This window comes from Electrophorus electricus, unplaced genomic scaffold, assembly GCF_041902795.1.
Source record: "Electrophorus electricus isolate QZ-2024a unplaced genomic scaffold, ASM4190279v1 Scaffold79, whole genome shotgun sequence".
NCBI classification, from domain to species: Eukaryota; Metazoa; Chordata; class Actinopteri; order Gymnotiformes; family Gymnotidae; genus Electrophorus; species Electrophorus electricus.
In genome coordinates, this window is record NW_027658796.1 from 51,648 (window position 1) to 68,287 (window position 16,640).

At 39.9% G+C, this 16,640-nt stretch overlaps 1 protein-coding gene across 1 annotated transcript; it reads right to left on the reverse strand.

Moving 5' to 3' along the window:
• Positions 1 to 5,708: 5,708 nt before the first annotated feature.
• LOC113582516 (keratin, type I cytoskeletal 19-like) lies at positions 5,709 to 9,133 on the reverse strand. The gene is made up of 8 exons (XM_027018306.3): positions 8,582 to 9,133; positions 8,215 to 8,297; positions 7,937 to 8,093; positions 7,457 to 7,618; positions 7,135 to 7,260; positions 6,212 to 6,432; positions 6,064 to 6,077; positions 5,709 to 5,962 (listed from the first exon to the last, which is right to left on the reverse strand). Exons 1-8 carry the CDS (start codon positions 9,038 to 9,040, stop codon positions 5,907 to 5,909), a joined length of 1,278 nt encoding a protein of 425 aa, XP_026874107.2. The 5' UTR covers positions 9,041 to 9,133; the 3' UTR covers positions 5,709 to 5,906.
• Between the last annotated feature and the right edge of the window lie 7,507 nt (positions 9,134 to 16,640).

The following is a 16,640-nucleotide window of genomic DNA, read 5'->3' on the forward strand; positions in this document are numbered from 1 at the left end:
CTGCCCAGGGCAGGGCATTCACTAACTCACCAGATGAAATTATTATTATTATTATTATTATTATTATTAAGTGACTGGTAAAATATAACGATACTAATATAACCATAAATCTATGTATTCTAATGGAAAGACAAGTCCAGATATTGTGACCAATGTTTAGCAAGTTGTTTTTATTTTCTAACAAGTACACCTGTGAGGGCATCAGGGACATCTGCTCTCTCATTTTAACCTCTTGACTTATTTTCTCCTCACCAACCCCCCTTCCTCTCCTCCTCTCTCCTCTCCTATATTCTAATATCCTCTCCAGTCACCTCCCCTCCCCTCTCCTCCCCTATATTCTAATCTCCTCTCCAGTCACCTCCCCTCCCCTCTCCTCTCTCCTCCCCTATATTCTAATCTCCTTTCCAGTCACCTCCCCTCCCCTCTCCTCTCTCCTCCCCTATATTCTAATATCCTCTCCAGTCACCTCCCCTCCCCTCTCCTCTCTCCTCCCCTATATTCTAATCTCCTCTCCAGTCACCTCCCCTCCCCTCTCCTCTCTCCTCCCCTATATTCTAATCTCCTCTCCAGTCACCTCCCCTCCCCTCTCCTCCCCTATATTCTAATCTCCTCTCCAGTCACCTCCCCTCCCCTCTCCTCTCTCCTCCCCTATATTCTAATCTCCTCTCCTCTCCATGTCATTCTTCCTCTCCTCTGGTACTTCTTCTCCTCTCTAGTCATCTATTCTCCTCTCACTTTTTTTAGTTATGTACTTAATTGTTTTATTAATTAACCCACCCCACATACACTGGGGGAGTACTTCATTAGTTTTAATGACTTTTTCATTTTAAATTATGGCTTTTCTTTAAGGTTCATATTTGTTTTTAATGTATTATTATTATATTTTCCTTACCATCATTTCTTGGTCTTAACTATCAGTATCTGCTCCTTTTCTCACTCACTGCGTATCATTCCCCCCCAGTAAACAACTGGTATGTCCTGCCATGTTGTTCAGGAATAGATTACTGTCAATTTCTTATTGTCAACACATTATTCAATATGTTATGATTGGTATTTATTATGTTAGGAAACACTGACTCAGTTCAACACATTATTCAATATGTTATGATTGGTATTTATTATGTTAGGAAACACTGACTCAGTTCTTGTACAACTCTCTTCTATACTTATATCATCTGACTAGTACTCATTTATTCACAGTTACTTTTCCTTTTTCTAAGATTGCCCAAGCAGGTACAGATACACAGGACATTATACGAAATTACAGTAAATTAAAGCTGCCTCTCTCCACATGTTTATGCGCATCACTAAAAGGACTGACACATTACTTCACGTAAGACTTCACGTAGTATTTCTAACAAATATAACGCAATATATACATTAATGTTATCTGAATATGCCCATGACTACTGTTGGACGCTGCATGAAAGTGTGGCTAATTAACCTTCCAGGTACCTTAACTATGGTTGCTAACGTCAGTAGTCATGGTTGATTGATATAGCATTCGCAAATTGGCCCATTTTCACCAAAAATGCTTGTTTCCACTTCATACAATTACTGACACTTCTGAGTAAAATTTTATTTATTTCTACAATTAGTCTCAGCGCACAATGCTGTATTGATATTAACGTTACCTTTTCCTGCAGGTCAGACACGTTAGCAGTGGTAGGTGTTACAATAATAAGTGTCCCATCAACAACAGATGGGAACATTAACAGCTCCTATCATTGCGCAAAGAACGTGAGTGGAATAAATATGTAAATGTGTAATGTGACTACGGCCTTGCTTCTAAGAAACATTTAAGATCCCATGTAAGATATTTTTATTATTTAAACAGACTTTCTTGTGCAAGTAAAATAAAAAGCTCTTTTGTAAGATAATTGGGTATTACAATCGCATCATTCTGGACCTAATTTAATAACAGTTCTATGAACTCCTTCAAGCAATTCCTTATGAAGTGTGCTTTATCCTAAAATAAATTGCAAGGATTCAATAAAATTGATGCGTTTCTTTCTTTTTCCAACACACCCGAGTCGTATAATAAATGCTAATTACTTGACAAGCGTAAGTTGAATACAGAAATAGATATAAACGTGACCTGACTATAAGGTCATGAACAAACTTTAACGGGCAGCGCTTTCGAGTTCCGGTTTTGGTCCTCATGTTCTCAGTGGGGTTTTCACTACCACATATATGTGATTGTGCTACTTAAGGTTTTGGTCATTAAACTGGATACAGCTTAATTCCTAGTTAATATTATTGGCACGATGCTACTTTCTCATTATTGCCTGTAAGGTGCAGGCCATAAATGTGACCTGATTTTTTATTTTTTTTACATGCCAGCAGGGCTTATTTCAACATTGGTTAAAGGAGCAACTAATTTTACATTCATGATATAGTCTACTTTATTACTGGGCTTCAATGTAACACTGTTAAATTGTTTTAGTTGATGTGTGTTGTTTGAACAAATATGTAGATGTTTTGGAAGAATGTTTCAATGTACAAAAAAAATCCACATTCATATTAAAACAGGCGGTCATTCCCTGAAGTATATTTCTCAAACCTAATTTTATTAACAACCACCAGAGGGCACGCTATGTAAGAAACCCTTAGCCGGTGTAATTCTTCATTTGCCCACCAGAGGGCACACCGCGTGCACAACGTTTAAAACGTCCCGCTCTGCGTTGCTTTCGCCGCGGGGTTCGGGCTTTTCTTACTTAACTTGACCGAAGAGTTTTTATATGTAGTGTAATTTCTGTAATTCAGTTAAAAATAGCTGAGAATTGGGTTCGCAAAGGAACCTGTAACAAAAGAAATGAGCAAGAACTAATAAGATAACCACGTATTTCAGAAGCTGTCAAGCAAATTTTAGCGATAGTAAATTTTTTAGGCTATACGCCTATTCATACTGCATTTAATTGTTTTCATATTATTTATTTAAAATCTTGATTTTAAGGGAACCCCAAAATTTTCGACACTGCCACTCTGACAAGTCTGAACATGCACCTTGTATTTCGAGCGCAGGAGCTCAGGTCTTTGAGGTTGCAGTGGTGTGACCAATTATTCAAATCAGGCGCATACTTCAAATAGAGGCATTTATTTCAAGCAGTTTATCTGTAAACATCTACAGACAAGTAGAACAGAAAGATATTGTGTAATGTTTATACAAGGGAGAAGGTCTGTTTTAATAAAAACATTATATACAAATACAAGAAATTTGACTTCTTAGAACTACCCAACTAACTACTCAAAAGAGCCTATGTATGCTTATTAGGATTATGATTATAATCATGCCATTTTGTAAACTCTGATAGAAATTTTAATACTAGGTCTGTGGATTTCTTCTAGCAATTCCATGAAGTGCGCTTTAGCCTAAAATAAATTTCAATGGTCAACAGAACATAGCATAAATTTTAAAATTGTTAAATAAGTGAAACCATAAACACAAAAAACTGACAACTGATTTCCTGCTTTTGACATGTGAGCTAAGATTTTTAATTAATTAATTAATATTTTAAATTAATCAACAAGCGATAAAGGCATAGGTTATCATAATGTTTGGAACGTAATGAATTTTGCATGCAGGTGTGATTTACACATGGGGCAGAGAAGAGTGGGGTTCCATCTGCAGTGCAGATGAATTTTCAAATTTATTTTGACACCAGAACTTAATTTATACAGTGCCAATATAGTACCGCACCCAAAGTCAGAATGCAGAGCTTACAGAAAACAAGCTATGATATGAGCCAGGATAAACTCAGCACAGGGGAGGAAATACAAATAATGACATACCCTAAGCTTAAAACAACACAAAATGTGAGCACTTTTAGAAGAAAGAATGAAAACAGAACAAATAAGGGCATGAACGAGGGAAGGGAATTAACATTCACATTAATCAACCCTCCCTCTCAGTTTAGGAAGTGTGATACTTGAAGCTCTACCAGCTATGTTCAGGCAACACAAATCAGTCATGTTCTGCAACAATTACAGAAAATGCAACAAAAAACCCATATAGAACTGTGGCCTGATGAACATTTTGACTGAAATTAAAATCTTGACTGAAGTATGATTTTTAGCCTTCAAAAAATGAGAGTTTGGCAATTGTTCCAAAGTTTCAAAGCACCAAAACTCCTTTATTCAGTGGTTGTTTAGATGACTAATCCCCCACCCTGCAGATTGCTCACTTGCACTCACCTTAAAACTCTAAGAATATTTCTACTTTTTATGTCTCTTTAAAATCTTTTCCTTGAATAATTGATTATTAACACAGAAAAGTTTAATGTTGTTGTATTTGTATTTTCAGTTATAGTTTGTATTCTATGAATTGTCCTAAACAGGAAGTATCAGCCACACCCTGCTTAAAATGTAATCGCCGGACTACCTGATTTATTCTCTCTTTGTAGATGATGTTTGAGGTTTGTCAAAATTGCCACTGTAGTTACTTGAAGGAACTTTCACTGAGAAACACACTTAAAATGTCTGTCCCTGTTTACACAGTCACACCTAGGCCACCAATAAAAGTACAGACACATAGATTTTGGTAGGTATGGTATTATTCAGGTAAAGGTTTGTTAAGAAAATATGCATTCTCCATAGCTTTGTTCAATTAGAACATGAATGGGATTGGTTTAGTAATGGTTAGCTTAAACTTTACCCATAATGTAATTTAGTGCAGTGCCTAAAACTATAGAAAGAAAAATATTAATGTTAGATGGCCTATGTATAAGAATACTTAAATGCCATGAATTTTAAGTTAAATAATAAATGCATAAGATTTAACATCGCATATTCATATGCTTATACATATTTGCTTTCTGAATTCTGTAAGTCACAGATGCAGATAAAAAATGAAGACATAGACATATTCTCCTTTCTTTCTCTCACCCATTTTCATACACTTTAATATCTGTTGCATTCTTTTTCCATTTAAGCGTAACCTTTTATTGGGGACAAAGGGCATTGCTGATAGAGGCATATGGTAAACAAAGGCCTGGCGCTTTTAAAAACATAACCTTTGCTTTCCTGCTCAGTGTTTTTTGTGATGAAACTGTCTCCTGGCAACATCATATGGGGTGAAGAGGGGTTGCAGAGGTAGGGTGGTGTAACAGCCAACTCCAGCGTGTTGCAGTGTGTTGAGATGAGGGTTGCAGAGGGAGGGTGGTGTAACAGCTGCCTCCAGTGTGTTGCAACGTTGCCTTAGTGCCTTAGTTGTGGAACAGACTGGCACAAGCTGAGCAGAATTCGTGACTAATAAAATGACTGCAAGCCTTTTGTGTGTGTGTGTGTGTGTGTGTGTGTGTGTGTGAGTGTGTGTGTGTGAGTGAGTGTGTGTGTGTGTGAGTGTGTGTGTGAGTGTGTGTGTGTGAGTGTGTGTGTGTGTGTGTGTGTGTGTGTGTGTGTGTGTGTGTGAGTGTGTGTGTGTGTGTGTGTGTGTGAGTGTGAGTGTGTGTGTGTGTGTGTGAGTGTGTGTGTGTGTGTGTGTGTGTGTGTGTGTCTAGTTCTGTGATTTCAGTAAATGTGCCTCAACTATTAAAATAAAAGATAAATAACTTGCCAGAAGGTTTTAATTATCCATAGCTTTAATTATCCATAGCTCTAGTGTGTTGTCTGCAATATTCTATTTATTTTAGTTTTGATGTGTATGTGAAATGATCTGTGTGCCAGGATGAAATAAGAGCTCACTGCAATAATTGGAGAGCCAGAAGAGGTACATTGTTTCCAGAAGCTTTATTTTCAGAGACAGGTTTCTCACACGCAGTAACGAGATGCTTTTCTTCATTATCAACTGTCAGCATTTATTTCCTAGATTTTATAACAATGCCTTTTTTTGCTTGCTTTACTCATTTTGTCGTTGACATACAGGAGCCTTGTACTGTGTGAGTGTGTCAGACTGTCGCGTGCTACGTCTAGCTGACACGCACTGTTTTAGACACGGTGGTGGTGGAGGTGGTGGTGGAGCCACCTGGAAAAGAATTGACAGATCCATTTAAATTTGCTCCCAAATCTATAAACAACCATCTTAGTTCTAGTCCTACATCTGCAATGATAAGAATTGATAATTACCTGTGCTGGGATTCCTAAAAAAAGGAAAAAGAAAATATGTGATTAATCTTTAGAACATAAAGGGTCAACTGCACTGGATGTAATACTGTCCAGTAACACATGTTGTGTTTAGAAAGTTGTTTAGGGACATATGTTTGAGTGTCTCTACCTGGTCTCCTCCTTTTCCAGAAGGCTCCTGTAGACACTGATTTCCTTCTCCAGACGAGTCTTGATGTCCAGAAGCATGGTGTATTCCTGCCGCTGCTGCTCGATGCTGGCCCTGACCTGGGATATCTCTCCCTCTAGAATGTGGATTTGATTCTGGAAGCCTGCTAGCATATTACTGTAGCGAGCCTCTGTCTCAGCTAATGTGTTCTCCAGCGCTGCTTTCTGTAAATAAAAGATAGAGGGGTTATGGGAAAATTAAGCATGTATTGTACTTTCCATGACTTTGGACAGGAAGTCTGGATGTTAAGATACAGAAAGGCAAATAACACTTTGGTACTCTAAATTGTTCTCTATTTCCATTTATTATGGGTTAATTCATTGGTTGAACATGACCTTCCTGCTCTTATACTTAAAGGATTACTCATAATATTTATCTTTTTCATCTCAGTAACACTGCTCTCAGTCTTTTGTGTCAGCATTTAATCTGGCGCTGACCTGGTTTAGGACTCTGGCTAGATCCAAAGGTCCTTTTGAACAGTCCAGCAAGATTTTACATGTGGATAGAGATTTTTTTTTTTGTAGCAGAACTACACCAAGGACGTGCAGGTCCACACTCATGTGTCAAAACAGTTCAGAAGATCATTTTGCTTTTACCACATAATGTCTTCTCCACGTTCTTTTCCGCCTGAGTGTGTCTCTCTGGGATCTGATGGTGAACTTTGCCTTGGTATCTCTTCTTTCCCCAACCACCCTGTCTAGCTCTGATCACCCTCCTCCCACCGGTTGCTTCATACTCCCCCCTTCTCTTGTTTCGCTCTTACATAACAGATGGATTTTGTTCAAATCTCCACATACGCTCCCTGACCTCCACCCTCCTTCCTGCCTCCTTTGTTCCCATCCTCTCTGCAGGCTTCCCTTTCTCACCATGCTCAGCTGCGACTGAAGTTCTATCTCCAGGCCCTGCAAAGTTCGTCTCAAGTCTGTGAGTTCAGTTTTGGATGTCTGGATGGTCTCTGTGTTGGCGGCCACCTCTACAGTCAGTGCTGCAGACTGGGAGAGAAGCAAACACATACATGAGGCTTTCTTTTATTCATATTCTCATAATCACCATAAACAGTACTTAGTGTCTTTTAATATTTTAGTGTATTGGCTTTGGGTTTAGAATTGTTTGAATGACATGAAAAGTGGAAGATGAGGATCGAGTACTGTAAAATGGGCTTCAGAAAACAGGGTACATCCACCTCACCTGCTCATTGAACCAGGCCTCTTGCTCTCTGCGGTGTTTTTCCGTTATGCTCTCGTACTGAGAGCGCATATCCTCCAGAATTTTATTCAGGTCCTGCTGAGGAGCAGCGTCCACCTCCACATTCACGGTACCGGACAACTGTGTTCTTAGAGCTGCCAGTTCCTACAGACACATGCACGCCGCTTTGAATGGATAAAGTCTCATGACTTCATTCCTGTTTCTCTTTTGCAAAAAATTCTGAAAATAGATCTGCCACCAAATATGGAGATAGATTTTTAGAAAGAATTTTAGAAAGGCTTTTTTTTTTCAGTATATCAGCCTGATTCTTGGCACGTGTCATTGTACTTCAACTACTGCCAAGTTGAACCAGTTCATATACATTACAAATCACCTCACTGGTTTTGTACTTTTTTTTTTTCCAGTCAAGCATATGTGACCCGGTTTGGTGCAGTTTCAGTAGATGATGACAATGCTACCAACCTCCTCATGGTTCTTCTTCAGGTAGGCCAGTTCATCCTGCAGACCTTCAATCTGCATCTCCAGGTCAGCTTTAGTCAGGGTCGTCTGGTCCAACAGGCGCCGCAGGTTGGCGATGTCAGCCTCCACAGACTGGCGCATCATCAACTCGTGCTCAAACCTGGTCATTGGGGAGATGGGATTAATGCCGATTTAACCTCCCGAATGCATGTGAATATGTAAACCGATAACATTTTTAAGAAGGAGAAAATGTGCAGGACTTTTATTTTTTCGCATCTTACTTTGTTCTGAAGTCATCAGCAGCCAACTTTGAGTTGTCAATCTGCAGGAGGATGTTGGCATTGGTGATGGTTGCTGTTTTGATCTAAAACAGGATCAGTGGTTAGCCATTGGCTGAGAAGACATTACAAAGACATTAAAAACACCAACCCTAAATTGGATGGGGACACATAATGTTCCAAAGACTCTCAAACAGTCCTTTCTATGTTGGTCTATTATCTCTAAAGTTAATCATGCGTTTCAGTGTTTCTGGCCTGCACATAATCAGTATGCACTGTAAATATTCCAAATTAAATTATAGAGTTATAATTATAAGTTTGAATGTCTGAGTACTGATAAGAGCTGCCCACTAATTGCCCCTTACTGTACCTTGTCCTTCAGGTCATTGATGGTGGCCCAGTAGTGGCTGTAGTCTCTCTGGGCAACTGGTCCTTGCTTGTCGTAGAACTCACGGATCTGCAGTTCCAGTTTAGCATTGGCAGCTTCCAGGGAGCGCACCTTGTCCAGGTAGGAGGCCAGACGATCGTTCAGGTTCTGCATGGTAGCCTTCTCATTCAAGCTGACGGTATCCGAGTCCAAGGCAGAAGACAGGTTGAAGGAATCTCCTCCATACCCCCCCATGGAAGCACCCAGTCCACCACCAAAGCCATAAGCATTGCTTCTTGAAATGGATGAGGACATACGTCCACCACCACCGCTACTGAAGGAGACTCCAGAAACACTGTAGGCTTTGGGTGCAGACCGCTGGGAGATCATAGAAGTGGTCATGGGGCCACTTCCATACATGCTGCTTCTGGTAGACCTGACACTGGTTGTTCTGATAGACATGCTGACGACTCGGTGATTGCAAAGACTCAGGAGAAAACCGTTTCGGAGGAGTTACTCTGAACTGGAGTGTCCTGGAGTGAGCAGCAGGATCCAGCGATGTTCCTTCATATAGCCTGGGCCCAGGGGCGGGTCCTGCAGCCTGCATGTGTGTTTGTGAGGGGGAGGGAGGAAGCGACCGTCCACCCCAGTGAGGAAAGTGCTTTGGAATGTGGGTGTGTGTGTGCGTGCATGCGCGTGTGTGTGTGTGTGTGTGTGTGTGTGTGTGTGTGTATGTGTGTGTGTGTGTGTGTGTGTGTGTGTGTGCGTGCGTGCGCGTGTGTGTGTGTGTCTGTGTGTGTATGTGTGTGTGTGTGTGTGTGTGTGTGTGTGTGTATGTGTCTGTATGTGTGTGTGCGTGTGTGTGTGTGTGTGCATGTGTGTGTGCGTGTGTGTCTGTGCGTGTGTGTGTGTGTGCGTGTCTGTGCATGTGTGTGTGTGTGTGTGTGTGTGTGTGTGTGTGTGTATGTGTCTGTGTGTGTCTGTGTGTGTGTATGTGTCTGTGTGTGTGTGTCTGTGCGTGTGTGTGTGTGTGTGCATGTGTGTGTGCGTGTGTGTCTGTGCGTGTGTGTGTGTGTGCGTGTCTGTGCATGTGTGTGTGTGTGTGTGTGTGTGTGTGTCTGTGTGTGTGTGTCTGTGTGTGTGCGTGTGTGTGCCCTATCCAATCTCCTCAGAGATGAGATTACAGAAGGAGCAATACAATGTGGCTGCACAGGCAGGTTTAAAACAGGCTTCTGAGAAAAAAAAAAGGTTTCGTGTGTCTGTTTGTAGTTTTGTATGCATGCCAACATTCCCTTGTTCCCCTCAGATCAGGAGAGTCTTGAGTATTATTTAGTAAAATGTGTGGTAGGAAACATTACTTTCACTTATGCTGAACTACATGTTTACTTATGGCAAACTAATGACCATTATAGTTCTTATTACTTTGGCTGCAAAGTATAACTAAGAATTAAACTATTTGCAGGAAAAGGACTGCAAATTGAAGTGACTACATTTAGAGGATCACACTTCCTCCATTAAGGTATCTGAGCTGTGGAAACATTTGAAACAAACTCCTAAAAGTTCCTTTGAAGTAGTTAAAGGCATTGTTTCTGTTCAGCTGAAGTTATTTTACAACTGGTCCATTTTATCAGTGAGGTCCAATAATATCATACTGTAACAATACAACTGCAGAATTCTGGCCCAGTTACTGCATGCTCCTTTGCATTAGGCTTTATACCTTATATGTAAAGCCGTGTTTAGGTCACACCCACCTGTGGTCTGGAATCAAAGGCTTCAGGGTGACACTGCAGTGGAGACAGGATCGCTTTTTTTTAATCATGACGTGAACAATTTGTAATACAAAAGTTCACATTTCCTGTAGTTCACTAAAGACTCTTTCTGCATATAGTTTACACATGATAAACTGATGAATGCTTGTAATTGATCAGTAGGAGGACAAAGGTTAAGGGAGATGCTTCAGAATCAGGATGGCATACTGAGGCTTGCTGAGACCAGTCTTAATGCTGATGTGAAGCTCTAAGGCTTTTAGGTATGCACAAGCTCCACCGATAAAGGTGCTGAAAAAGTGAAATGTCTGGCATGAAGCTTTTAAGCTCTGCCATGGTCAAATGGGATCACGTTTATCTAAGTCTCTGCACTGTGTTTACAGTCAACTTAATGCACCCTAACCCAGGTGAGAATAATGGGTAACTCAAATGAATTGCATTCAGTATTTCTGAATAATGCATTCAGTATTTCTGAATAATGGAAATACCCTTATAATGAGCTGGTAAAAGTTTGTTATCTTAACTGTGTCGGGCTTTCTTTTGTTTGTTTGTTTGTTTTTGTTTGGTTGGTTGTTTTTTGTTTTTTGTTTTGCAAAACATACCACAGTATTGCAGAACACAGTAATTCAGATTGAGCACAATGTGGTATTTATCTGCTTTTGAAAGATGAAATAAGTATTGTCAACCAACAATAATACCACACTAATGGAAATGTTCACCACATATAATCAGATCAGATTTTTACCAACATTAGGTTATTTGCAGTCTTGGGTTTTTTATTACCTGCTTAAATTTTATAAGAAACCACCAAATTCTTTTTTTATCTTATGTTTCTTCCATGTTCTATTGTTCTCCAGTGAGGTATCTGAGTTGAAGTAGAGTTCCAGATGTGAAAAAGGTCTGGTTGCAGTCCAGAAATGATCTTACATTCCCTCTCAGGGATCACATGACTGCCTTGCCAAAAAAACAACCAGTACCAGGAGTGCTGCTGAAAGACACACAAAGAAGCTTCACTCACACAGGCCACCACCCATAGCTGAGGGGGAGAGAGAACACAATAAACCAGCTTTGCAGAAATCTTATACTTCACTAGTATGAAAGCAAAAGAATGAGAACATGGTCAACACAGACTTTATCCAAAACTAGGCAAACCAGTGGGTTTTATATTCAGTTCTGGAATTTGTAATTAATGAAGTGCACGGCTATACCTTACAGCCAGCTTAACATAAGCTGTAACAGTCACAGAAGATAGAAAAAACTAACAAGAGCTGGAATCTCACTAAAACTTAAGATACCACTCCTAGTGGGACTTAATTCTGCCTTTGTGCTGCCTTAGTGGATAAGATTAGCTACAACCTAACTATGAGTCACTGTATAAACACTACTCCACCTACTCTACACTTTTACCCTGTGTGAAGGTGTGTTCAAGCCGTGAGCACGAGCAGTGATAAGGGCTCATTAGATGAACCACAGCGTGTTTATAAAACAGTTCTGCCCAGTGGGAACATTCATTTTCTAAAATGGTAGTTTTGTCCAATGGGAAAGTTCCTTCAAATATTTGTGTGGACAGGCCTGTTCAGGCATAGAAGCACACATAATTGCCATGTCAGTGCCAATTACAAGGAGAAATTTAACCACACCTTTGAGACTTGAATTCTCCCAGTTTCTGCTTTACCTGCAAATACATTTACTTTTACATTTATAACATTTAGCAGATGCTGTTATCCAGAGCAACTTACAAAAACTGTCATCTACGCAAAGCAACCTTAGCTAGCATAAATAGGTTAGAATCTAAAATAACCCCTTAACTGAGACTGCTAGAACCAAGTGTCAATATACAATCCTAAACCACTTACTGAATGGTGCAAAAAATAAGTGCAAATACAATCATTTTAAAATGCTTTAGTTCAGATTAGCAATAGTGGAGTGACATAGAAAAACTTAGGAATGTTGAAAAACAGCCATGCTGTAGCATTCTGGTTCATCTGTAAGGTCCTGATGGCACTCATAGGAAGACCTGCCAAGAGCCTGAACAAGCACCTGGGTGGCAACCATGATGAGGAAAGGGCAAATTCTTTGAATGTTGAATGTTGAAACTGTATGACAGAGGTATGTGATATACTTGATTGAGAAAATACTTGGTTAAAAATGACTGCTTAGAAAACAAATAAGTCATCAGAGTTGTGTAAATATGTAATTCCAATTAGAAACTGGTAGATTAAGTTTCAAAATATTTTAAGCAACTTTTGTTTTCAAATGAGACAACAGTAATAGAGAACTAAAACAGAGGGGCATGTTAACAGCCCAGTGTATTATGTGCTTGCTGTAATTCTCATTTTCATGAGCCGCGCCTCATAACGCTGAAGCGGGAGGCTCCTCTGAACTGTAACACTATCCCCACTAGAAATATACTGTTGCATTTTTGCATGTGAAGATCTGTGAAGCCACATGATTAAGCTCATTATTTACCCTTTACATTCACCTGTGGAGTTTCCACTGTCACTCATTCTGTACATTAGCTGAAAAAAGCAATACTGACATACTGCTTCCTCAGTCATTTTCTTGGTTATTTTGTTAGTCGATACTATTGCTTATGATGGGATGTTTCTGATCCCAGCCCTTAAGCTTCAGGCCAGTGTTAGAATCTGCATTAAAAGACAACCTGGCATGAAGCCACATATCACTGGGTTCCCATACTGTCAAGTGTCTGCTGACAGATGGGTACACCCCCTACCCCCACCCAGTCCTGGGCTGGGTTCCTGTGTTGTGAAAGGTACACTCAGGTATGAGTGTGCAGCCCAGGCAATGAAGGGTGCCATTGTTCCATAGCTGGCAAGGCTCCCTGTGTGAGCAAAGAGGGTGTCAGACTTTCCTATTTAGCCTGGGTGTTTGGAACCTGTTACATGCCACCGTAAGAAGTGTAGCAATGCCACAAGTTTGGCTTTCTAAGGAGCACATTTGGTCTGTATGTAGTGCATGGCTGCACATAAAGTGAAAAATGTTGTAAGGGCTGGGAAACAACTGATCAAAGGTGATAAAGGCAAGCTAGGACTGTCTCTCTGAAGCGAACCAGAGAGCTTCAGCTACACCCATCGTTCTGTCACCTCTTTCCCATGACAGAAAAGATTGAATAACCAGAGTGGGAGGCTTAATGAATGTTATATGTTTTAAAAGGTAAAAAGAAAAGAAAAAAAAACACGTTTCTGAATTAAGCAAAATCAACAGAGCATGTTTTTAAAAGTCTGGATCTCTTACTAAGTTTTCGGGAACATGAATATTATTTGACTTCCAATATTTACTTTGCATATACTCCATTCTGCAAATATTGCTTCTAACAGCTTTTCTGTCTTGCTTGTACAGTGATATATCACCATAGACAGTTAGAGGACGCATTTATGACCAACACCCTAACTAAATCTGGATAGTCACAAATTTATGTCTGACAAAATTTGCCTGTCAAACCCTTTTCATATTCCACCATATGCAAGTCAGTAGACTGCACAATGGTGATTAGCAGAAGGGCACATAAGGCTTTGTTCAAACTCCCATTCTGCTCATTGTTGAGCATTAGTAAAACTTCACCTGTATTTTTATAATTTGAGATTCTACAAAGATAAGGACCGTTGCTTAGCATCACCTAGTGGCAAAACAACACACACACATAACACAGCACCCTACTTAGTGCACCCCTACTGGACCCAACAATTACACATCCACAGAGTTTGCACACTGGGAGCAGAGTGTAAAGCCTGTGTCTGTCAAACTATCTATTTGGTAGACACAACTGTGGCACAAATGATAGTACCATGGGCGAAACACATTCTCATATAACGTTCATGAGTTTCAAAACATGTTACATTTTGATGTAATACCCCATGATGAAAGAAAATACTAGTGCATTAATTCTACATGATTGTGCTCATCACAGTGAATGTCACTAATCATTGAATACAGTTCGTCTGAAGTAAAATCATTATCATTTATGCACTACTCCTTGACAAGGCTCCACTAAATACAAATGCAAAGGTAAATAAGGTAAAATAAAATAATAATGATAACAAAAATACAAAATAACTTGAATCACAAAAATGCATATTATTTCCGGGGCTGTTCGAGGGTGGCTGCCTGTTGCAGCACTGGCATGACTAGAGAGATTAACGTGTACGTATTTCAATGAATTCATTAGTTACTTGTATTACTATTTGACTGAACTGGAAGAGATCCCAAGATCCAAACAAGATTTCCACGGAAACAGATTTGGATTTCTGCAGAGCTAACTCTTCAGTCTAGCAGCTCTCGACCAGTTTCTCTATCAGAACTCTCTCACCCTCAGGTTCAGGAGTCCTTCAGTCTTATCTTAACCATGAGTTTATCACCACTGACCAATCAAAACTAACCACATACTGCAAGCCCCCTAAACATATGACAGCAATGAGGAATCACAGACACAGGAACCCGCTCCTGGGAGGACAGCGATTTACAGCCCTGGATAAGAAATGACCATTTGAGGTTGGGCAGGGCAAAAGTGACCATCGTGAATGGATCTCTCCCTTATCTCTGTAGGAGACCACAGATGTGCATGGCAGTGGGTGTATACAAAAACAAGACTTCATTGCCCAGAGTTTGGGCTACAACCATGCATTGTTTCCTGGGTTCATTCACAGAGCATTAGCTGAGCATTAGTATCTAACTAGATGTTAGTGATTTTCCCCCTGACTAAATGGCCATTGTTAAATGACATCACTTTCTGATCAAAATTTTCCATTTAAAAATTGAATTAAAAAAATTCCCTGCACTTTACATTTTTGAATTGTTAAAAGCCATATATTAAAAACAGCTTGAATAAAAATATTCATATCAATGTCAAAAGGCAATTCTGGCAGCTAAGGCCAGGTTTGTGCCATGTCAATAGAGCCTGCTGTGTCCAAATGATGGAGTTGTTCTTCAGTTCACCCAGAGAGGGAAGCTTTGGCTGAAAAGCTTTGGCTTTGCATGAAGTCAAAAATGAATTTTTCATTTTTATTGTCTTTTCTTTTCAGTTTGCATGTGTTTGTGTTCTCATTGCAGGTCAATGTGTATATGTATAATAAAGTTTTAAAAACTTCATAAAAACTATTTTTTGTTGACATTTATTCATGAGTTTTCCTCTTTGTATTTGCTTCGGAAATCTGCAAAGGCTTGGCTATTGCAATAGTAAGAATGATTTTCTTTCCATTTACTTGCTTACTTGCTTACAGCCACTGTGTAAAAGTCGAGAAAGGTGTGCCCATCTGCACATTTGCCTTACCAAACCACACATGGAGACTCTGTGGAATGTGCATTGCACAAGATTCATCAAGTTTTGTTCAAGCAATTTGTTACATCTTATGTAGCCTTTTTTCTTCACCTAGCCTGTTTTAGAGTGATTTTCCCATCTGTGAAAGGAAATATTATCCATTAAAATTGCAGTCACATTAATTGCAATGACATTTGTTAAAAATAGCTAATTTAGTCAAGAACATGTGCTTGAAAAGCTTTTTTGAATTGTATTAGATTCAGGCAGTGCTTGTGTGACAAACTGAAATATTACATATAGCTCTTTTATTTCCAGTGAACTAAATGCATTGGTAAAATATGGCAACACAAATATGCACTCATGCAATAATTTTTTTTAGTACACAAAGTATAAACTGTAAACTGTAAAGTTCTAAGTTCAGATTTATACTTATTCACTTATTTGTTTCATAGGAAAAATAGAGTAAGCTCAAAACATACAGGTTAAGCTGAACAGCAGTGATTGAGGCACCAGATCTCTGCGTCAGAGGCGAGGTTACCAAGGCAGCGGAAGGTGTGACTCATGCATGTTCTTCCTTCCAGGTTCACTCCTCTGTAGTGTGGTCTGCTTGCAGCTTTCCCATGCATTAACTGAACCAGAGGGTTATGGACCTGGGCCTCTTTTACAGAGAGGCCAGCCCATACACACACACACACACACACACACACACACACACACACACACACACACACACAAACATGCATATGTACACACACACATGCACACGCACATGCACATGCACGCACCCATGCACACACACACACACACACACACACACACACACACACACACACACACACACACACACACACAACACACACATGCATATGCACACACACACACACACACACACACATACACACACACACACACACATGCACACACAAATGTGCACTCACACATACACACACATGCACAAGCATGCACACACGCACACACACACATGCACACACACACGCACATGCACATGTGCACACACCCA

Coding starts and splice junctions, on each gene's coding strand:
- LOC113582516 (XM_027018306.3), bottom strand. CDS start 9,040: ATGTCTATCAGAACAACCAGTGTCAGGTCTACCAGAAGCAGCATGTAT. Junction 8,298..8,581: donor TCAATGACCTGAAGGACAAG/GTACAGTAAGGG, acceptor ATCCTGTTTTAG/ATCAAAACAGCAACCATCAC. Junction 6,433..7,134: donor TTCAGTCGCAGCTGAGCATG/GTGAGAAAGGGA, acceptor TTTTATTTACAG/AAAGCAGCGCTGGAGAACAC.